The 24,710-nt window shown below is 45.0% G+C and overlaps 1 protein-coding gene across 1 annotated transcript in view; it reads right to left on the bottom strand.

The window, feature by feature from the left end:
- Positions 1–24,710, bottom strand: part of CYB5R4 (cytochrome b5 reductase 4) — a 1,096,982-nt gene that overhangs the window by 686,391 nt on the left and 385,881 nt on the right. Inside the window, exon 6 of the mRNA XM_086926570.1 lies at positions 6,482–6,533. Within this exon, the coding sequence (XP_086782696.1) occupies positions 6,482–6,533 (52 nt within the window). The remainder of the gene's footprint in view (positions 1–6,481; positions 6,534–24,710) is intronic.

Below are 24,710 nucleotides of genomic sequence, written 5' to 3'. Positions count from 1 at the left end.
CCACGAGGACATCCTCCATCGGAATGGTTGTCGTTTCTTATGGAGCTCTATCCTGATTGTCACTGGGGAATGATCAGACAGCCCTCTCGGTAATATCCTGGCCTCCCGCACCCTACTCAGGCATACACTAGGCACAAACACATAATCTAGCCTTGAGAAGGAGCCATGCACCGCAGATACATACGTGTGCTCGCGTACTGTGGGGTGCATATGTCGCCACACATCCACCCAGCCCATACCCTCCACCATAGCATGCAACTGGGTAGGGGAGAAGGGGGGGCTCCCGCTGGCATTCCCTGCTGCCTCTGACGGTCCATACAGACATCCATCACCTCATTCCAATCACCCCCAACCACCGCCAAGGACTCTGGGATATCCTCCCACACTGTAAACAGCTTCTCGGACAAGGCCCACTGCAGAGGAGGAGGGGTGTAGACACTTCCAAACACCACCGGCTCAGCACCCACCATCCCTTTAACAAAGATATATCGACGCTGTGGGTCCGCCCGCTGCTTCTCGTGAACGTAGGCCACCCTGCGATGTACCAAGATAGCAACACCTCTGGACCCTCTAGAAAATCCGGAATGAAAGACCTGTTGAAAACCAAACCTCTGCAGACTAAGCACCTTCGATCCCATCATGTGCGTTTTTTGAAGCAAGAGCACGTCTGCAGTCTCCTCCTTCATCCAGCGCAAGACTGCACCTCGTTTAATCTTGTCAAGCATCCCCCTGACATTCCAGGTTACCACACGGAGGGACTCGCTAGGGAGTCCATGTGACAGTTCAGCCATAGTCAAGTGGGACAGCCATAGTCAAGTGGGCTCTCTGCGCCAATCCCACACACACCACACCCTCCTCAGTATATCAGAAAACAACACGTGCAGTCCCCCCCACCTACACCAGAACCCCCCCAACAACAATAGCTACCCCTACTCGAGCCCTAACCCGAACCACCCTCAACACTTCTCCTCTCACCCCCCCCCAGTCCCCCACTCCCCCACCCCTATACCTCATAGAACTCTGAAGTACCTGTCGCGGCATGGACAACCCCGGGCCCAAAACAGAGGGCCCAAGACCAACCATACCAATGGATCCCAACACCCCTTGGAAACTGTAAGATCAACCCCCCCCCCCCAAGTCAACTCCCACTGCATGTGGAGGTTGGTAGCCCCTATCAAGTTGCCTCCCGAACCTCAACCGCAATACCACACATGGTCAAGGCACCACTCAGAACAAGCAAATTAGGCAGTGGTAACGCTGCCTATAATGAAGTCTGACCGTGGGACCCCCGGAAGTCCGAGTCCACAGCCTCCGCAGAGAAATGTAAATAACCCCAGGCCTTCAATGACTGTTCTCAGAGTGATCAGACTCTACTGTTTCACTATCTCGTGTCGCACTGGCGGAGGCGGATCTCTTCTGGGACCTCCGATGTCGTCCACCCCGGGCCGGCAGGCCCTTCCGCTCCTGTGACGAGCCCCTCGAGCCACCCGGGTCCAGTCCCGGCTGGGCATGCGGCCTGATCCGCACAGCAACTTGGCCTTGGCAGCAATGAAGGAATGGCGTTGCTGCTGCAGAAGCTTGGTGTAGTCGGAAAAAATAATTATCTTCTGATTCTCGTATGAGATAGAGCCCCTGGTCCTCGCTTCCCGCAAGATGACGTCCCGGTCATGATAAGTCTGTCAATCACTGGTCTGGGACGTTCGCCCTCCGGTGGCCTCTGCGTCAGGGCCCGATGTGCACGTTCAATCACAAAGCAATTGGAGAGAACTCCCGGGGGGAGCCAGCTCTCCAACCACTGGGATAGGAACAGTTCCATATTGTCCTTCTCACATCTCTCTGGAAACCCTACGAAGCGGAGGTTGTTTCTGCGTGCGCGTCCTTCAGCATCTTCCACCCGGGACGCGAGGGTCTTCTGGACGTGTTCCATCTCCGCCATTTTGCGTTTCAGGGTCCCAACGTCGTCCTCCACCATCGAAATCCTGGATTCCGTCTCCGTGATCCGTGCCACTGCATTCTGTAGATCTTGGCGCAACAGAGTCACATCCGCGCCCACTGCCCCAATCTTGGCGTCCAGCATGTCCCTGGACTGGGTGATCGCTGCCATGAGCGCCGCATTATCCGGCCCGCTCCATTGCCTCCAACGGATGCTCCGGACCCTCCACTGGGCCCCGTATATTTATCAATGGGTCCTTGTTTGGACGGACCGCCACCTCCCCTGGTCATGGCTACGTTCCGTCCCGGATCCACTATATTATGAGTGTCCGCACAAGCGTACGCTCCACAGACCGCCAAGAACGTCCAACCTAGGCCAGCTCAGTGAACCCTCAACCCCTGGGTGAACGTGGCAGCGGCACCACGGCCACCAGTATGAGGCTGGCTCCCTCGCCGACCCAGAAAAAGTGCCACAAATCAGTTCCGAGCCGGCCCTCGGTCTGCACTTACCGCGCGGGCTGCCTCGTGGTTCTGCAGTCTCGTGGCCCATCCGCGCTCGATCACTCTGCGCCAATGCACCAGGTACTGCGAGTCCACCCACTCCAGCAAAAGTCCTCCTCAGTTCCACAGCCGACCCCTACAGCCCGATGGTCCCAGGGGGGTCACTTACTGCATGCAGATCGCACTGGGGTAATGCACGGCTCACTAGCCTCTCAATGGCCCACGAGTCCGCTTCCAGGGGGGCACTGCAGCTTCACTCACAGTCTGATATGGCCACACACCAGGGTCGCAGCTGCCAAGGCCCTGCCACTGGTCCGCCTCAGCTCGATTCAGGGGCCGGTCCCAGGGTCGCGAAACTCGAGGCCCCGGCTTCACAAAATCTGCGCAGGCCTCTGCGTCCTCCGGGGGTCTGCCGTGCACTGGGCGCCTCCCCCATGGTCAGAGTGGCAACCCGGGGCTCAACCACGGCCTCACCAACTCCCGCTGTCCCTAGGCTCCAGCAGGCTTGCCGCTCGGCCGGTCCGCACACCAGTCCTCAACTCGGCTGCCACAAAATCGAGGCCCCGGCTTCGCCGATATGCACTAGGCCGCACGCCTCCACCAGCGGCACAGCCTCACCGGATAGCTCAGGAGCGCCGCCTGTTACACCGGAGAGCTCCCGGTACAGCCAGACACACATGCCCCACAAGTGGTTCGCGGCGTGGGCTCGGGGGCCAGGGTAAATGAGCGGATTGTGTCCGGGCCGGCAGGAGCTCTACAAAGCTGCGACCGCCATCTTCGCCCGCTAAGCCACGCCCCCCCTATTTAATGTGTTTTACTGTCCAAAAACAGGCTTCCTTTTCAACTACAGAGTAGTTGAGTTCAGATTTTGACAAGCATGGGAGGCAAAAGCTACAATTCTTTCTTTACCATTTACGAATTGAGCGAGATTAGGCCTCAAACCTTTACATTTGGTCTCTGTTGTTGAAACTGTTTTACGTTAGCTCTCTAGATTCCCAAGAAAAGGAGCAGAGATGATGGCTCCTTTCAATTTGCAAATTATTTCTTGCATTTGGAATCCCACATGAAAGGCGATTTTTTTCTTTAATACATTACATACTGCTCCTGTGATATTAGCAAATACCTTAACCTATTTAGACATACATTCTGTTAAATCTAAGAATGACTTAAACTCATCTTTATTAGCAGGACTTTGAGTTTTCTCTATGGCTTCAAATAAACTGTACTTGGGTATGAAACCTTCTTTGTATAAAGTTTGTGACCCAGATAATTGACAGATGGAACTTGAACTTGGCATTTATCTTTCTTAAGAGTGACATTTGGACACAAAGCCTAACTCCTTTTCCATGACCCTTGGTTGCGAGTATTACAGGCGCCAACCATTCAAAGCAATTGATAGGTTGACTAATTTCTAAATCAGAAAGTCTTTTCAGTACAATTTGCAAAAGTAGCCTCATTTGTTGGGGAACTGAATTTGGTTTCTGTACAACTGGATTAATGCCAGTTTTCAGTTTCATCTTATGTAGGTAATTGCATAACAACCCCAATTTATCACAAAATAGCTCGAAAATTCATTGCAAATGTCTTCACCTCCCAACAACCTGTTGAGTAGAAGGACTTGTTCCATGTTGTTAGGATCCACAGTGATCGTTAACTTCTTCTGAAACTGCCAACCTAACAAATTGGATTCCTCTTTCACTACATAAACTTTACCAAAAGTATAATGGTCCTTTAAAGATATGTGAACTTTGGTCATTCTTACCAATGGTATGGAAAATGGGTTATATCCTCTTGGAGGTATGTCAGGGGCCTCTAATTTGGAACTCTAATCACAAATAAAATGAATTAAATCATTGTTGTTGATAAGAGGGAAAGGAGCACATGAATTTGCATAACTTTTTAGCAGAATGCCATCTAAACAAATGTAACACTCTAAGGGGCACTTGCATCAAGCTTTTTACCGGTCGCAACTGGGCCGATTAGCAGAATCAGGCCATTTCTGATGCATCAAACCTAAAAGCATTTGCAAAATATGTAATCGCAACTTTTGCGATTAACGATTTTGAGAATGCATTTAGGGAATCGCACTATAAATCAGGGATTTATAAAGGACGGCACATGATCTATTGTTGTATAGCATTTTAGGGCCTTAGTGTAGTTTTCCCGATTCATGCCCTTATATAGGTATAAATCGCGATATCCTTATATAGGCATAGAAATCATAACCATATTTAGACATAGCCCATGCAGTCCAAATACGGCATGGCTACTTCCACTAGTTCCGAAAATCCACAACGATTTCTTGGAAAACTCGGCTTCAGCAGTTAGGGACTTCCCCTTACTTGAATATTGATTTGTCCAAGAACTCATGGAGTTTTCAAAGAACTGAGACTCTTTGATGACGTTACTATGTCCAAATGTACATCAAACTCGGCACTTTCAAGGTATAAATATGCCCACACTTGCCATAGCAAACAAACGGTGGTTTGGAGCGGTTCGACTATCTACTTGCCCAACGCATCTCGCTACAGCAAGTGCCGAAGGAAGCCGACCCTCCAGCAGACGCACTGAGAGAGACGCTGTCTTTTCTCTTGCTGAGAAACCAGCTCCAGTGTTTCCAGGCTTCCCTTGCGGGGTGTTGGAAAATCGAGTCCTGAGACAGAGAGATACCAGACCTTCTTCATTCTAAACCAAGGTACGGAGCAGATTAGACCCTAAGAGCAATCTTGGATAGATTCTTGGCAAAAAGAAACTAAACATATGCTACACCACACTTACTTCTTCCCTCGTACTAGACTTAGGTTAGGTACATTGGGGTAGGCGTATTTTAGACGCACCAGTTGAGTACTTTTAGTCTTTATTTATTAATGTATGTATTTTATGGCTTAAAAACCATATCATGTCGAACTGCCAAGCCATGTCTTCCCTGGACCGGAAACAAGCTTCCGAGGACCGGTTTCTGACATTCCAGCCGACTTCAGCCCGGCTTGCTTGAATCCAGTGGCAAAGTGAGCAAGGGACTCACGTCTGAGCATACCCTGCCACACTTATGGCGGCCAAGTCTTTTGACTGGGTGTGAGTGTTTGATTGATTCAGATGCTCCGTCCATCACCACCCCCTTTTGTACCCCTGTACATGTGGCAGCATGCATTCAGTTGGAGTCGCTGGCAGAAAGAGATACTATTGAGTTTATTTACATGGCTATTTTCTACTGGCTTTGGGCATCTTCCACGTTGACTGTTTGCTCCAGCTGTGCATTATACTTCGACATTTCTTGCCCTTCATTTCTACTGCATTCAGGAATCCACTAAAATTGTATATATTTTTTAAAAAAGAAATGTACTCTTGTATACTTAATTTATAGTTAATCCTTGTCAGAATAAAAGGCATTATATAAGTCAGCGCCTCTTTAAGGTAACTGCCAGTCAAAGACGTGCACTATATAAAATGGAGATGTTTATGATAGACTGTTATAGGTTACGTGATTGCCCTTAATTCGCTCAATTTTTAGAAGCAAGCGCTGTTTAGCATTCAAGGGTGGTAGTTTTACATGGGATTCGTGCTAACTCGATGCATCTGTACGTTTCACAAAGGTCAAATATGACCTTCACATGTAATGAGGCATCTGGTTTTACATCAAGAGCAGCACTGCGGCATCTCTGACGCCGCACCTCATGTTTTGATGTACAAGTTATGTTAACTGTACATTTTTGCCGCAGCTTATCTCAAAAGGTGTTTTTTGTTGTGCAGTGTCATATGTATTTGCATTAAAAGACACATTATTTATATATCCCCTCGCAAGAATTACACTTCATCCAATGATTAATGATCTGGGCAGTAAGCTTACGCATTTTTATTAACGTTAGGTTCCCCGGAAGCTCTCGTACAGCAAAGAAATGTTAGAAACATTTAATAAAACAGATAGATACCCTACTTCAAAACGTACTGTACATCATCAAATATTCCATGTATTACAAGCATTGATAAAAATCCCAGTGTGTAAAAGGCAGTCTTTTAAGAAGCCACGGACAGCTCCAGAAGTACCCACCTTGGAGGAGAATCTTTGGTGCAAGCTTCCACCACTCCACCGTCAAGGACACCTAAAAAGACAGAGACGGCGCTCGCCATTAGCTTCAGCCCATCACAAAACATGATAATTACCTTCAATGGACATGCAATACGGATCTCTCCAAGCCCTAAGTGGGAAGGGAAAACCCTGCAACACATGTTTTCAATTAGCAACGAATACAGTCAAATCAAATGGCATCTTTGACTAATAACTACTGACAATATTCAATAAACCTTCTGACAGCACTTGCACAGGTCTACCCAGAGGACAGAAGTTATCCTGCTCATCCTGAAGAAAAAGCAGTAGAACATGAATACGCTGAGCCAAGAACTGACCCTAATATGAAGGAAGGGTAAAACGCAGGCCAGACTTGTGCCTGCCCAACTTAAAAAGTGGAAACGTAGCCAAGAGTAGACTGGAGCAAGCACAGCCCGAAATGACCGACGAGGCACCATTCGAGAATGTAAAAGTTGAACTAAAAATTAATAGTAGGAAAAGTTTGAGCAACCACAGTAGACAACAACCTGGGAATTTCATTTATGGCTCCATTCGTGCTTTCAATGTACCTATGTAGGACTTTGAATCTCTTCACCGGAGGTCTGCTTACTGGCACTGAAGGAGATTCCGCGGTCCAGCAGGGCATAGCAGCCAGGTGGCAAGGGAGTCTGAGTGAAGCTACAGTGATTAGTGGCCTAGGGCAGTGGATCTTAAGCTTTTGACTTCTTTGGATCCCTACATAACCAATACTGAAACCCGGGGACCCACTGCATCATTTTGATGCCAGGGACCCCCACAGAGTCATTAATGGAAGCCAGGGACCCAGTCCTAATAAGCATTTGGGAAATGCCCGAAACAAAGTGGGCAGAGCCAGCATCCCGGAACAACGCAAGCGCAACCATGCTAGCCTGAACAATACATCTGCCTTAACCATGCATATGCATGGTAAAGGCAGATAGCGGTCTAGTGATCAGGATCGGCGGGGAGAAGCAGAGGAAGCTCCAGACGCGGACAGGTACATGGGGCTGGGGCCAGGTCTGGGGGGATAGTTTTTAGCGGTGGGAGTCATTTTTCGAGTTCGGGGAGGGGGGTCATGGTACTTTTAGGAAGGTGGGTTTAGGGCTCAGGGTGGGAAGAGGGGTTGGGTAGTTTTAAGGTCTGTGTTTGGGGGGCGGTAGTTTTTATGAGTGGGGCAGTTTTAGGGGTCAGGGCGGTTGGGATCAGGGTAATTTTTTTTATTGGGGGGCAGGGTTTTAGACCTGAGGGCAGTGGAAGGGGTTGGGGTAGTTTTGTGGACAGCACATGGGTACATTTTAGGGTTCAGGGCCGGGTCGGGTCAGGTTGTGGTAGGGGCAGGGTTTTAGGCCTTAGGGCAGGAGGAGGGGAATGGATAGTTTTAAGGGCAGGGCTGGTTTTAGGCCTCAGAGTGGGGTAAGGGGTTAGAATTATAGAACTTATGTTGAGGGGGTCAAGGTGGGGGTGATCCTAACCACAATTACCCCCTTACCATTCATGCCTTTACAACAAAATTACGTGGTAAAGAAATGCATGCTAAAGGAATGCACGGTAAAGGAATGATGGTTAAGGCGCATTCATGATTCTGGCTGTGTGGTAGAAGCATGTGATGTTAAGCCATGAGTGCCTCTATCATACAACCAAGCATTTGCAATGATTTGAACCACAGAACAATACAAAAAAAGATACTGAGAAAAGCATTCATCAAATTCTCAAATGATGAAATATGTAATTTAATTCCCAAACATAAAAAATAAGAAGAAGGTTGAACATTTTCTAAATACTATTAAGGCCATTCATCATCCATGCTATATTCTGTTTGATGCACAAGCACTGCTCCCACTAATCAATATGAGGATTCGAACTTGATAATCCGCCTCAAAATTCAAAGTCCTTCACAAATACAGTACTTTCCAACTTTACAATTTCTATATTTGTTTATATACATTTATTTATCTACTAAGAGTATTACATTTTCTAAGTAGTAGCAGACCCTTGAGTAGGCTTCGACGAACCCCATGGGTTCTCAGACCACAGTTTTAGAACCATTGGCGCAGGGGAAGAGCCTGTTCGGTACGAAGGAATCACTTGAAGCCCAACAGTGAGAATGGCTGGTGGCAATTTATGGAAGGTTCTTATATGCTGGTGCTTTGCCGCAAGGTATAGGACTTTTTATATACTATAATAGAAAATACACAGACAAAGCCAACAGGGCTTCGCTGACAAACCCAACCTCAGTCTGGCTCTGCTTCCAGTTATCTGTAATTTCATGTTATTCCAAATGAAAGTATCTTTGCACATATTTCATCTGACATCAGACCGAAGCAAAAATGTACTGCTTCAAAAGGTGAATTACCATTTAATTTAAAGAAATGAGACGGGTTGTCATCCTAAAAGATGGCTGGTAACAACATCGCATACACAAATGCGGAAGTGCGTGCGTGTACCAGTACTAGTTGGTACTGAACCGTCAAGCTGAGAGCAATATCTACACTTGAGTGAAAATGGGACTGTAAGTAAACCCCACCAATTTAACCGCATGCGCGCTAGCGGGTTTTCCCGCTGTGCGCTGAAATTTAAAAATCGCGGGTTACGTAACAAAGCCAGCTCGTCATGCGCGCAGCGCAGGTAACGCCCATGACGAGCTGGCTTTGTCATCCGCATCGAAGGGGTTAAGAAAAAACATATTGTAACTATTCGCCATATCCGTGAGTACGTCTTTCAGTTACATATTGAACATTGAATAGTGAGATGTGTATGTAAGTGCCCTTATAAGAGAATATGTGCCATCTGCTGAGTACATACACAGTTGTTACAGATGAACCCTTTGCGAGGCGTTAGTGAGTTTGTGTTGTCGAGCTGGTGTTCTAGTGGTGTGCTGATGCATTCATTTACAATTCTACTGCTCGCCTGCTCGCCGAAATGAGCACATCAGATCAAAGGATCCCCAATCTAAAGAATCTCAACTGACTACTGATTAAGGCACGCATCAAATTAATAAACCTCATGTTTAGCATCCAAGGCTCTCCATTCAGGCAGACAACGTACTTAGTGCCAGATGTATAAACATTAGGAATACCGACTTCCTAATTGCCATTCTCTATGAATCGAAATTAGGGAATCAGTATTCCTAATGTTTGAAAGTCTTTTGAGTTTCATTAACGATTCCTAGTGGGACGCAAATAGACCTACCTCATGCATATGAATGAGGTAGGTCGCAATTTGCAACCTGTTAGGAATTGCCGCCATCACAGGGATAGTGGCCTGATGAGGTCAGTAGAGCACCATGTCTGTGATTGCTTTTTAATAAAGCAATCTTTTTTTGTTTTATGCAGCCAGTTTTCCTTAAAGGAAAACAGGATGTGTTTAAAAAGTGAAAAAGAAACTTGCCAGTTTCATTTTCTAAGAGTAGGCATTGTTCTGTGAGATTACTCTCCTGAAAAATATTTTTTTAACATCCTCAAAGATGAAGGGGCCCCCAAGAGACCCTTTCCCCTTTACCAATGGAAACCATCAGTTTTAAACTGGTGGAAAAGTATTACTGTTTTGCAACTGGAATTTGTTCGAAAAACATGAATACATACCATTCTGATTCGGTATTTGGAACAGACACCCCTTCCAAATACCAAATCGGTATTTGTCAACGATCACAAATTGTTACTCAGTAATGATTTACCGAATCGCAATTTGCCTTTTGTACATGTAAAAAGCTTTTTTGCTGATGCAAATGGCCCGAATCGTAGAGTCAGACTTTTTGTGAACGCAATACATCTTTTTATATCTGGCCCATAGTTACCCCTTGAACATTTCAGGTGTTCAAGAGGTAACTAAGTAACAGTTACCTCTCCAGAAGCAAGACATCGCTTCTAATGGAAACTCCTAAACTTCGCACCTCGGTGTTCTTCTCGGGGTCTGCATGATGAGCTTCTTGGAACTCCTTCTCTCTTCAGAGGTGATTAGCACTGAGAATCTTCTCCTTCAGGAAGTCTTAAAAACTCAGATGTGTGAGATCTACCTTGGCATCACGAATTACGTCACCCAGTAATTGAGATTTATTATTCTTTTTCAAGACGTTTGTCGGTTTGTTGTTTTCTTTTTCACAGGTTCACCCTTTTTCACTCTTCTTCCCTCGTCCTTCCTCCTCAGCTACAACCTTGCACCCTGCAGCTGTGTTTTTTTCTATGTTTATATTTTTATATAACAGTCTCTAATGCCGACACCACAAGGTGCAGTGGTGCTATAGAAGAATGGTAAATATATAAATAAAAGCTTTGTATAGTTAAATTGCTCTAAAAAGAAAAAACTGAGAACTGGCAAGTATGCCAACGAGTGGTGAACTGGCTGAGGAACCAAGCTGCTCCACCGGGGCAGATAGGAAGAAGAAAATACACATAAACCAAAGCAGCTTGAAATGTGAACACTAAAAGCCCATACCAAATAGCCAGCAATGCAAACAGTCTCTTTTAAGTACGTTTCATTCACCTTTTCTTTTGAGTTCACTCCATAAATGAGGGGGTATTTACTCCACTCACTGACTATGACAGGTCTCAACCTCATTGGTCCAGGATGTGTTTTGAGAATGCCAATTTATTCTGCATGCTTTTTTCCCCGCATGCAATTACAACGCAGTCGCTACAATGACCGCGTTGTAACAATGCATACCATTACCCCGCAAATCGTAACAACGACTTACTGTAGGGGGGCACTGGATGTTGGAATAATATAATTTACTATTCCAACTCCAGTATGTGAAACAGTAAGCAAGGTGTTGGATTTTAAATCCAACACCCTCTGCCCCCTCCGCAAGTCGTTGTTCCGAATAATGATATGCATTGTTACAACGCAGTCATTATAACAACCGTTTTGTAGTTCATTGCGGCGAAAAGGATTTGTGGTAACCTATGTTTACCATTATGAGAATGTTCTGCATCACTATTGATTAAAATGTAAAAGAACGACCAGAGTCCCTCTTTAAACCAATCTATTTTTCCTCCACTATGTTCCTACTTTCCTTTCTTCTTCGTACTCTGGCTCCATCTTTTTCATATAATTATTTTCTTTTTACCTTCTTTGTTTCCTCTTTCCCTCTTTTAAATTAATCCCCTATTCTCTTTTAAACCTACTGTGTCCTAAATTCTTGCTACATGCATATTTTTACGATAACTTATTTCTCTATTATTATTCTAATGTTCTTATGCATTGTCACTTTCTTATATTTATATTTGACCTATTTCCATTCCATCAATTAATAATACATGAAATGCGTCAACTTAAATGCTGCCGAATTTCAGTCTCGGAAGGCTGGACATTCGTTGCCGCTTCCGTGAAGTCTTCCCGTGAATTGAAAAGTAACATTTATGTCAAATTGCATACTACGTGGTGAACTGGGAGCAAGTATGGACATATGAATAACTATTATTTGAGGAAGACTTTTTCTGAGTTATTGAACCTAATTGCAGTCAATTACATTCTACGCGATTAAATCGGAGCAAGTATGGATACAGGATTTATCATTGGTTAAGGAAGATTTTTCAGAGTTATTAAGCCCAATTGCAGGGCACTAGCCATTTACCACTATCGATTGGAATTCGGTTTTGATAAGGAAACTATAAGGACATAGAGCCATTATTTTACATGGAATCCTCACCGCTTTACACCTCTCTGGGGACATCTATATTCCCTTGGTTGCCCTAGACGCAGTATTCATATAACCTGGACCTGTTCGATTCTCTACATTGATGTGCAACATTTATGATATATTCATCTACATTGTATGAGAGTATTTTTCTTTGAGTATTTTGAGGGTCAGGTTGTACAGGATGGATCAATGCTTGATCAGTTACTGTTTTTGTAAATTAGTTTGAGTATTTTTATGTCACTATCTATTTTGATTTTTCATTTTCCTTCTCCTCACTACTCACCTCTTGGCACTTCTTTGCTATGTTGCACGCTCCTTTGGGGCAACCACCATGGATTGTAATGTTCTGCAATCAGGAAGTTTCGTGAATTTGTTTGACCGAGGAGCAATGAATTAAAAATACTGCTCTCTATTGCCACTGCTGTGTTTTTTATGCCCTGAGTATTATATTATTATATACACATATGCATTTATGGATAGAGCAGATCAATATGTGCTCCAAAATTGTTGAATTAATGTACAATTACTGATGGATTCAGTTTATAAATTATAGAGGTTGGACCACTGTATCCTCTGTTACCATCAGCAGAGCGATCTCCGTCCCGTGGTTAGGACGGAAGCCGGTCTGCGTGGCATCCAGCAGGTTGTTGGATTCTAGATGATTGACCAGGATATTATTAATATGTTTCTCCAACAGTTTACTCAACCAGGGCAAGAGCGAGATTGGGCGATAGTTGGAGAGGTTTAATTGATCCAGGCTAGGCTTTTTCAATCGGGCCTTGACCATCGCGCACTTCCACTGGGAGGGGACTGAACTAGTTGTAATAGAGGAGTTCAAAACCTCGATGATTGTTGTACGGACGGAGTCAAGAACCGCCATAAGATGTTGAGGCAGAGCAGGGTCCAACGGGGAGCCTGAAGACACCTTCCCAATGAACTGATCTAATGTATCTGCGTCCAGAAGGCGAAATTGTTCCAACATGGGGACGGGGACTGAACCAGTTACCTCGGTTTCCTCTGGCTCAGGCTGATTAAGGGAGAAACCTGTATAGATAGCTTGGATCTTTTGTTGAAAGAACACCGCTAGTTTGTTGCAGCGAGTCAGAGCCCCTTCCCTCGATGGAGGTTTTTGAGGTGGGGTGATCAGGGATTTCGCTATCCGAAAAATCTCCTTTAGAGAGTTAGCGGCCGCGCTGTTTTTAGTTTCATAGAAATGGGCTTGTGCAGCTTTGATATCAGTTTTATATAGCCTAATAGCCTTCCTATAGGCTTCCTTCCTATGCTGTGTGGGGTCCTGTCTCCAGACCCTTTCTAGTTTCCGGCAAGATTGTTTTAAACCCCTAAGTTTGGAACAGAACCAAGGGGCTGCATTTTTCCTAATTTGTTTTTGAATAACGGTTTTAGGAAGAATTATGTCAAGAGAATCCTGAATCCAATTATTAAAGTTGTTATTTGCCTCATCAGTGTTAGTTCCCTTTGGGGGTTGTGAGGCCTCTAGGGCCAACTTCCATTCCGCTAAAGGGAGTTTGGACCATTTCCTGCCCCAAGCTACAGCAAGATTCTGGGCATATGGGGCAGACCTCGTAACCCAAAATAAAGGAATTAGAAAGTGGTCAGACCAAGGGAGGGGGATAGGATTCCCAGAACTAAGATTGCCTAGATTGCTGAAGACTGGGTCCAGGAGATGATCTTTCTCATGAGTTGGGAGAAAACACTTTTGATGAAGGTCTAACACCTGGAAGCTCGATAGGAGGTTATTAGCTATGGGGTCTGACTGGTCATCTAAATGTATATTGAGGTCCCCCAATACTGTAAAGTTTGCCATAGCCAGAGCTGATTCTGCAACTGCATCAATAAATTTAGGGATACATTGTTTTAACGCTTCTGGAGGACGGTAAATCAGAAAGCCAGAAAGGGTGTCAGTAGGTGAAAATTAAATCGAGAAAGCCATACTTTCACAATCATCGATTGAAGAAGGTAGAAGTCGGCATTTATAGGTGTCCTTATAAATAATTGCTGGGCCTCCGCCTCTGCCCGTCACACGATCAGTTCTACATATTCCATATCCCGAGGGCAGGGCTTGAATAATGTCGGGGTCATTCCCAGTCTGCAGCCAAGTTTCAGTTAGGAACAGGGCGTCTAATTTATGTTCCTCAATTAATATTGCTGTTTCAGTGCAATGTTTAGGCAGGGACCTGCAATTCAAGAGAGCCATCTTTCGCAATGTGGTGATGGCAGGGTCTCGGTCTAAATGGTCTGATGACTTGTAATGCTGTTGACAGTGACAGCAGTATAGAGGGAGCTTAGCAGGATTTAAGGTGTGGCTACATTCCACTTTACTTTCTGGTCTCAGCCCATGTAAACTAAGTGAGCTATACTTTAAGAGGCCTGAGGCGCCGGGCGCGGACGGGCGCAGACGGGCTCGCCTTTGGCACGCCTACGGCGTGCCGTCGGCGCGCCCGCTGCGCGTCCAGTAAAGAGTGGCCATTTAAGTCAATGAGGGCGGGAGGGGCGTGCAACTAGTTCGCCGACCCAATCCTCTTCTAAGATGGCGGCTAGAGAGATCCCCACCCGACGGCACCTAATCGGCTCGGTGGGAAGCGAGAGTGAAGGTATGTGCAAATAAGCAGGGAACAATGTTAAAACCAAAGAATCACAAGTTTAAAAATTAACGCGATGTTGCATTCCCGGTTTCCGCCTCAGGAATGATGTGCCAGCTAGTCTGCGCGCGTTGGTAGCAGCGCGGCTTTTAAGTCAATGAGGGCGGGAGGAGCGAGCAACTAGTTCGCCGACCCAATCCTCATCTAAGATGGCGGCTAGAGAGATCTCCACCCGACAGCACCTAATCGGCTGCGGTGGGAAGCGAGAGTGAAGGTATGTGCAAATAAGCAGGGAACAATGTTAAAACCAAAGAATCACAAGTTTAAAAATTAACGCGATGTTGCATTCCCGGGTTCCGCCTCAGGAATGATCTGCCAGCTAGATAATGACTGGGAAGAGTGCCTATTTTTACTAGTACACAATCTGATCACTAAAGGTAGAAAGGGCTAGCCTATGAAGACATCAAAAGTTAAGTTGCCTTTCACAGATGCCATCTGACAATTAATGGAAGACTGTAAGTGGTGCTCATTTAAGACATAAGATGGATCTTGATGTATGATTTCAATAGTTTGAAGATTCTCCTATGGTTTATGTAGTAATTCTACTTACAGGAAGAACAAATTGTTTAATTGGGAGTTGAAAAAGCAGATTCTTAGCGCAATGCTGTATGTAAAGAGTAACCGCGACCCCAAGACTTCGGACTATGTCAGTAAAGGAAGAAACATGTTTTCATTTGTCAGTCAAAGATACTCAGCAGTGAGTTTGCCTGAGTAGTTAAGGAGGATCCTATGACATGAAGATCAATCTGGGTAGATTAAGCTGTAGCCAGTGGCGTAGAGGAGGGTGGGGTAGTCAGCCCTGGGCGGCACTAGCTTTGGGGCCTTCCCTTAGCTCTTACCTGCCGTCTTTGGGCAGCAACCAGCAGTATACCCCCCCCAGTTTTCAATGCAGCCACCGCAGGCGGCAAACTCAGGAACCGCCCCGGGTTGTCTAAGGTCTAGCTACGCCACTGGCTGTAGCAGCTACTGACTATTGATTGCTTAATAACAACCACAAATGTTATCATTCATTGGTAGTGATCTATGTTCTGGTGATCGTGATACAAAACTATGTGTCAATCAATCAATCAAATTGAATTTATAAGACACAGCTAATCACCTGGTATCCAGGCATTGAGAGCTAAACCGCTCGGGCGTCAGTTGAACAGCCAGGTCTTGAGTCCCGTTCTGACCTCCAGAATAGAGGGTGAAGTCTGGATATCGAGCCCAGCTATAAACCCTGACAGCTGACTACTGTTGATCAGGGTCATCAGCTCTTACAGAGAGGACCACCCTTGTGTCACCCTGAAAGAATACCTGCCTTGTGCACCAACTGACGCAAAGTAGATCTGTCTTTTAGAAACTTTCAGAACCGTACATTAGGCAGTGTAAATATGGGCGCCTCTTGTGTAGCTGGTTGGGCATTACCTGACGGCCCATAGTGTGAAATGATGCAGTCGTAACAAGCCCTGGGAATATAATCATATTATAATGTCCAATCAGCAGCGCAGTCTCTGCTGTTCCTTCACTTACAGCCTTGAAAGATGGCTTTACCAAATTTGTTGTGTAGTTCCTATAGTACCCATGCTGGACCTGCGCGTTTGGATAACATAAACTGTGGGATTGGTGGCAGACAGGTTCTGTACACCCCCACTGAGAAATGTCAGCCTATTTCCATTTAAGCTAGCTGACAGTGCCACTAGTGTCTCCTCTTTTAGGGGAGAGATTAGATTCTGGCAACCTTAGAACATGACAACCCTGATCCCTCAAGAACATGGAAACAATTAACTACTTTTCGCACAAATATCTCAGAGATATACAGAAAAAACAGTCCGGGCGTTTCAATAAGGGTTTATTATACAGTTGTTATTCTCATGTAAAATATATGAGCTGTGACAACCATTAGACAGAAGCAGAGATATATGATTAGCAGTAAAGTGAATATAAAAGGATAGTACAGTTCTACCATCCTGCAATTAGCATGAATAAATACATGAATATAAAATGCATGATAAAAGTGCGTGCATTCCTATGGTGCCTATCTAGATGTACCTAAGTGTACCTAGAAAGTGAGTAGGTGTAAAGCCAAGAAACCATCTAGGAACCCCATGACCTGATGTGGAAGAATTTAGAAGCCCATCTTTGTCTCGAGTTGGACACCCCACGAGGGATGTTCAGACCACTGTCAGCTGGAGCATCTGCATGCAGGAGCCTCTGCGTCTCTGGTCAGTGTGTCGCCCTGGCAGTCTTGGTTCTCTCTAACTAACACTAGCAAGAGGTGCTATATTTATACAGAAAGTATCTATGGCTCCTTAGTCCCTTGTTGCTTGTATTAGCCATTGTTGGATTTGAGGACGACGTATTGGATGAACCGTGTATGTAGATAAGGGGAGGAAGCTGGTGTAGCCCCAGCCTGGTTTCTTGGAACTCTTATGAATATTCATTCATACTGTGTGAGCCTATTGATGGAGTTACAGGACTCTATTGTTTAGGAGATACCCTGCTTATGCACCCAAAACTAGAACTAGGTAAAAGGTTCAATCCTAAAAAGGCTTGTTATAGTGTAGTGTAGTGGAGGTAATGTAGGTGAAGGGGTATGATGTTACCTGGGCCTATATTAGGGTACCTAATGGAACATAACAAACCAAAGATGTGTCCAAATCCGACTGTAAGTTTTGCACCACTTCCAGTGTTTTCATGACAAACAATAGAGAAAATCTATACAGGTAACAAAAGAAAGAAATGTTTGCCAAAAAGCATGTGAATTAGAAGTCTACCATAGGTTTTTTTCTAGGTTTTGCCTCAAAGAGGAGAATTCTTTTTAGGTACACTGGCAGTTCGGGCTGCATTGTTCCCATGAGGCACAGGGTCAAGACTGATTTGCATATGGCCATGTCTGAACTGGGGTGGCTTGGTGAGCAAAATAACGATGGATTAAACCCAAATCTGTGACTGGGGTTGAATGTTTTGCCATTGTGCAACATTCCGTCCATCATCTTGTGTGTTTTGCTGTTCACCCTATGTGGGAAGGGTATGCCCAGATGTGGGTCCAGTGCTCACTAAGCCACTGGAGTCAAGCTATCCTGGCTGAAGACGTCTGATAGCCAGAAACCGGTCCTAGGATGCTTGATTCCTGTCCAGGGAAGACATCGCTTGGCGGTTCGGTCTGGATTGTTCCCATGAGGCACAGGGTCAAGAATGATTTGCATATGGCCATGTCTGGACTGGGGTGGTTTGGTGAGCAAAATAACGATGGATTAAACCCAGATCTTTAATTGGGGTCAATGTTTTGCCATTGTGCAACATTCCGTCCATCATCTTGTGTATTTGTATAACACAAACTTGACTTCCAGGTAACTTAACACTGTATAAAATTTTAGGCCTGGAAGTCGAGGATGATCGACCAGGGAGGGTGATAACAGACAGGTGAAACGTGGAGGAAGAGCAGGCCCAATCAGACATAATACTGCACAGGTGAAGGCAGCAGAGGATGTCTGGTGGGGGGTTGAATAGTGAATGATTAGGAGGAAAAGGACAGGGTAGGTGCAGCGGGCGGGTAGTACGTTCTCTACAGGAGAGAGGAGCCTGGGGACTGGGATCTTCAAGTATTCCAGCAATGGGAATTTCAGACTGTAATATGCATCATAGTGACAGCTATCATAACCTGAAATTGTCTTTCTCCATATGTTAAATAGAGCGGGGCCTCTTTTATCCGAGCCGTTGCCGGGTGAGGTGAGGCTTACTTCCCACATAAAGCTGGGTAAGTACATCTTAGATTTATTATTATTATTTTTTATATATACAGATTATCTGGATGTGACTTCATATAAAGCACAGTTCTATATTTTGGTCGTTATAGAAATAACTGGCCCATTGAGTAAAAGAATGCCACTAATTTTGTTCACACACTGATACATACTTTGTTGTTCCTCTGTTGTCACAAAATTGTTCCCTTTTCTTGATGTTTGCAGGAAAGGGTTGCACGTTACATGGTTATTAACCAGGATACGGTAGGGTGGTTCATTGAGCCACACAAATTCCACTTCTTATAAACCATGTTATATATATTCTTTTTGATCACTTTCTCACCCTAACAATGGTGGTTTTTGCAGTAGCTTACTTTCCAGCCTGGCCCTGAAGAATGCCGGTAAACTGATACCACTACGGCAGAAACATGTTGGCCTAGATTTAATATGCTTACTGTACAGTGATATTTTCACACTGTCATCACACCTTCTTTTACTTGACGTCCGGGAGATACTAATAAACATATTTTTCTACCCTGACCGTCATTTTAATCACTGTCACTTATCTTTATGAGCACTGCACCCTATCAGTACCACTCTCAGTGAGGATCCATCTTTTTTCAGCATAAGGATCTACTGGTACCAAGCAAAGACTATTGGGCTTGGCCATGTAAGAACCTGCTGACAAAGTCCTAGATGACGATGTTCCGCCATATGGGTGGGCTGATAGGACTTCTTTCACAACTGATGGTCCTACACTGTTAGTCGTGATAGTGGTGTGTAAGTTTCTTTGTGGCTACTTCTTTTTCTCAACCTCTAAGACCTTAAAGTTTTCTTGTTGTGGTAGTATAGTTCATGAGGGGTATGAGCTTGATAGGTCTGTAAATATAGTCCCCTAGACCCTTCTTTAGCAGTTGTATTCTGAAGTTCCCTCACTAGCACCCTTTAATAGCGGCCCTCAAGTCTCCAGAACCACCGGCTCTCTGATTAATTTAGTATTATAGCACCATTCATACCAGTGTAGGGTGTCAGAGCACTTTACATAATACACACATTGCACAGACACAATCATAGGTGTGTAAATCAGTATATTGGAAGTGTTACATCAGACAAGACTACAAGGTGTAGTGTAGGAGTCATCGATACTAGTAGGCAATATAGTTTAACAATGCTTATTCTGGAAAAGTACGAATTCAGAATTCAAAATGTGCCCCCATGTGTTAGAGGTTCTCTTAAAAACAAGAATTGTTTTTTTACCCAAATAAACCCTTTTGGAAAGATTAGGATAATAAAAGACTGGGCAATAAAACATATTGCTCGAACAGAATACTTGCAGTTAACACGCAGCTGTTTGATGACAGTTAATCAGGGGTGTGGAATTTTCCAAATATTCTAGTTGTCCAAGGGACAAAATGCCACTGAGATCTACATGTCCTGTAAAAACCACTTGTCCTTATTTGCAGCTGCATGAGAAATCATATTAAATCATATGTTAACTAATGCAGAGCCTGCAAATGGGACATTATTCTGGCAGGCGCCAATACAATAATAAGGCAATCGTAGTTTTCAGAATGAAAACCAAGGTTTCTGCTAGAGGTAAATCTGGTGCCTCCCTGTGACCCCGTCACTCGCCTTAGGCATTCTCTGCTCTGCTCGGAGCGCGGCTGAAGTTGCAAAGTTAAACAATATGTGGCTCACTGTGACATGCTCCTTGTACTCTGTTAGAAAGCGCCCTTCCGTACCACATAAGCACACGCCCACAGTTAACTTTATGCCAATGTCGATCACAGGATTTCACTACATGCGCTTTCCTTTCCTTGCACCTCCACCTTCGCTTTCTATGTCTGAGGTTTTTAAACAGCTACTGTATGCGCTCTTCCTTCTCCCTTAAGTGCAGCTCTGCCTCACTTTATTGTGCCAGTAAATACAAAGCTGATTGCAGCCAAAACACAACCACCCCTAGAGATACCTCCTTGGTGGTGGAATTGGCGAGCCTTTCGTGACCATCATCAGCAAAAATACGGACTTCTAGCGTGACTTCTAATCCCGGTCACAAAGAGCTTTATGGCTTCGGCATCAGCACAGTGACGGGGCGAATTTCACTTTCGCTTTTCAAAAACACATGTATTTTAACCCCGCATTCAGATCAGTCTGAAGTCCTGGCACTGATGTGGTGCAAGATGTGTGCCGTGCCCATGCCGCCCGCCATGAACTTTGAAGGGAACAGTTCTCCTGAGGGGCCGCTGCAGCTTAAAAGAAAATACACACATTGGGCTAAATTAAGCCCTATAAATAGGCACATGGCCAATTGAGCATTTTCTCACACAAATGGGAAAGACATCGCCCTTTTGTGAGGAAAATTGCCCAATCTGTGTCACACGTCTCGTGTGAAAGGGAGTTTTAATCCACTCTGCACACCAATGTAAACGTGCTCAGTTAGCAATTAGTGGCGATAAAAGCGTGAACTTTCTGCAGCCACACTGACGCTGCATTAGACACGGTCAGTCAGCAGGCAAGCAAGTTCTATTTCGATATTTCAGAGCAATCTGCACGCAAGCTCAGCAAAATAGCACTCTAGCAGTGCTATGATGGGCACCATAGTACTTATTTTACCTGAATCTATAATTGCCACGCTCGCGGCGGTCCCGAAGTTCAAAGGCTTGCTGAGACTGAGTGACGTTTCACTCCCCAGCCAATCACTGGCTAGAGCACAGTGAAGTCATGGGCTGCTAGCCAATCAGATGCCTCCAAAGTCTTCAAAGGCTCTCTGCAAGCTTTTATGACTGGCTGTGAGCCCCAGAGGGCCCACAGCCTGTTTTGTTTCCGTGATTTAATGTCTACTTGTCCGTCGGACAAAATAGAGATTAAATCTTCTTGCCCAATGATAAAAACAACATGGTTCGGGTGCCGGGTGATATGATTCCCACACCCGTTAATAGCTCAATGCTCTATATTAGGATTTTGACTTACAAACCACAAGTAACAAAATGAGCTCTCTTACAGAAGTAGTAACCCACCGACCTATTTACATTTATTCACTTTGTTTTCTGCATGGCACATGTTCTTAACAGGAGACATTTTAACCCACTGTGCGACCTTTGGATGTGTCAAAACTTCCACTAGACAAACCTCTATCTCTTTCCAGCAAGACTAATAATCACCAGAGTCATCTAGACATTTTAATTGATGCCTGAAAATAGCTGGAGGCCAGGAACATGCACGGCATCCAACTCTTCACACGAGGACAACACCCTCATTATATGTATAGTCAGCTGCATGCAGCAAAGCCTCGCAGTGGCCTTCGTCCATCTCCATGCACAGCTCACAATCGGGCAACCAACTACTGCTGTGTATAACTTTTAGGAGGCTTGGCTGCAGCAAGCCCAAAAGCACGATGTGTGCTTTACACATAGCTGCCAAGGTTTCAGATTGCTTGTGTGTGACATTTTCATAATTACAGTGTAATTATGAGTGACCTATAAATAAAAGAAATTACAGCTATCTGAGGGGTGTAATGTCTCATCTTTGTTTCTGTCATCTTCATTGCTTGATTTTGCTTGAAAGTGTCACTCTCATTTGTTGAAATATCACTCAAGATTACATAGAAATTATAAAAATGTCCCCCATAGCAATCTTAAACCTTGGCAGCTATAGCCTCTGTCCCGCCCGAACTGTCAGCTGAGCAGAGCGCACATGCATCTGCCCGAGCCAGCCACAACAGAGACCTGTACCACTAGCAAGGAGGGGCTGGTGACATGATTGAAAATGGCGGCAAAATAGAGGCGGGAGACACCGCCTAATCCCGTCTTTTCTTTTGCTGAATTTGTTTTATAATGGGCTGTGGCTGCGAGCTGTTTGTGGCCCTTTGTGAAAACATTTGTTAATTGCAGCGCCGTCATGCGCTGCAATTAACAAACATTTTCACAATGGCTCACAATCAGCCCCCAACCACGCTCCCTTAAGAGAAGACATTTAGCAAGTCCAAAAGCACGAAAAGTCATGCTTTTGGACTTGCTAAATGTCTTCTCTTAAGGGAGCGCGGTCGGGGGCTGATTGTGAGCCATTGTGAAAATGTTTGTTAATTGCAGCGCTTGACGGCGCTGCAATTAACAAATGTTTTCACAAAGGGCCACAAACAGCCCGCAGCCACAGCCCATTAGTGCGGAACTTCTTCAATCTATGTTCTTACCCCGAAACTCGGAATTGCCGTTTTCGAGCCGCTCGCGTTTTAAACGCTCCGGCGCGAAAGCACTCACAGGATGTGTGCGCGCTCTCCTCGGGACTCTGCGCGCTCGGGGTCAGCAAGGTGCGCGCGCGCGTTACAGGGAACACTGCATGGGGGTCCCTTTTCATGGCTTGGATAAATTTCCCGCAAATGTAACATTTCAGTTTGCCCCGTGGAAGTTACCATTATTCCCACTGCAACAGTGTAACAGATATGCCCCTCTTTTCGATAACAAATAGTGATTTGCAATGTCTGTTCCTTTAAAGAACATATGACCGCCAGTGCATTTAAGCTGGAATTAGGAGGAAGTTTTCACAACGGCAACCCCAAAATATGTCTTTTACTCGAAAATGTTCTCACCGTCATGCATCTGCTATTAAAGCAGACCAAAGAAAACACACAACATGGCGATATGAGACATGTCTCTAGAGCAGTGGTTCCGTAAAGGTACTGTGACCCCAGACAAGTCATTCTCCCATTTCTATTTTCAAAAGTTTTGGTATCTCTGAGCTATTGAATGCTTTATAATTTGTATGTGCATATATTGTTTTCTTTTTACAATGCTTCTTCGTAGGCGGTCTGGCGCGATTGAGGCCCCATTAAACAGCCCTGCATGACGCGTGAATGAGAAAGCCTTTCCTCTGAGTGAGACGAGACAGGCCCAACGCTAGCATGTGGAGCGGAGTATTCGAGGCTACGCGTTTTCTAATTTTAAAAAAAACATGGTGTAATATGCTCTCAGGCTTTATTTCAGAGGAAAGGCAGTCTAATTTAGCTTGGTTGAATGGGGGCAATTTTAGCTTGGAGAGAGCTCGTATGATCTCCCTTTGTTCAGTTAAAATTTCCTTGACCCGCTATTCAACTCTTTTACATGGTACCGTTTACGCTTTGATACCCGCAATTCAGGCTTCAACTCAATTGGCTTTGAATCCATAATTACCTCTGTGACTAAAAGAGGAGGATTAACAGACTTACCATAATTACCTCTCATTATGGTGGTGGCACAAAAAAAAACAAGAAAAAAAGAAGCTGGCTCCAGAAATTAAGGCTGTAGCCAGACAGAGGCAGCCTGGGGTACAAACGTCTAGTAGCACATGGCTCCGCCGACCCATAAAAGTGAAGTGTTGACTGAATGCAAACAGTCCGCATTTCTGAGGGGCCCAGTGAAGGGAATTGACAACACACCATCAGTCATTAGTTTAAAGGACGAGGTGGGAGGGTCCGTTAGCAACTGATCTGCTAACGGACGGATCATTTGATTTCACCCTTTGGGCAATGGAAGATGTCTTCTTCGACACCCAGTTCTGTCCATATGGTCTCCAGAGGAATTTAACAAACACCTTCAAAAGGAGACTCATTTTGCATATTTATGAACTACAAAGTGTTGTTTTCCTGGAAGTGTTTTGGAACAATGTGCGTTTTCACGTGTTCTTTCGTGTCGTAGCGCTGCAGTTCCGTGCAGGGAGATTAGGAATTTGTGGACAGGAAGCTTACACCCGCCATTAAGAGGTTGTTAAAGAAGGTCAGGGGATCTTTTATAAACCGTGAAGTGTCAAGTCACCCCCTCACCTCCTGGAATGAATTTTCACCGTGAGGTCACAAGGTTCGAGCAAGAAGTGCAAGCCAGGAAGGTTTTCTTTTTTTTAGTCTTTGAAGTAAATGATTTGGTAGGCCATGCTTGACGATAAACTTACTCGCGAGCTGTGGTATTCCCACACGCGCATTTGAGTGAAAATGGTTTAATGCCACAATACGTATGCTCCAAACAGTGATGACTGTGCATTAACGTAATGATCATAAAGATGCAACTGTCATTTGAATTGTGCGCTATATACCCCAGTCTTAATCAAACAAAAGAGTGATTGCATTTAAGTAAGGTCAATCAAGCGGGCGCGCCTCAATGCGAAAGGTGACTGCTGTGCATGGGGCTCGCCCGGACACTTTGAGG

The sequence above is a fragment of the Lissotriton vulgaris genome, chromosome 6 (assembly GCF_964263255.1).
Source record: "Lissotriton vulgaris chromosome 6, aLisVul1.2, whole genome shotgun sequence".
NCBI classification, from domain to species: Eukaryota; Metazoa; Chordata; class Amphibia; order Caudata; family Salamandridae; genus Lissotriton; species Lissotriton vulgaris.
Note: the sequence above shows the minus strand (reverse complement) of the source record. Positions and strands in the feature narration are given on the sequence as shown.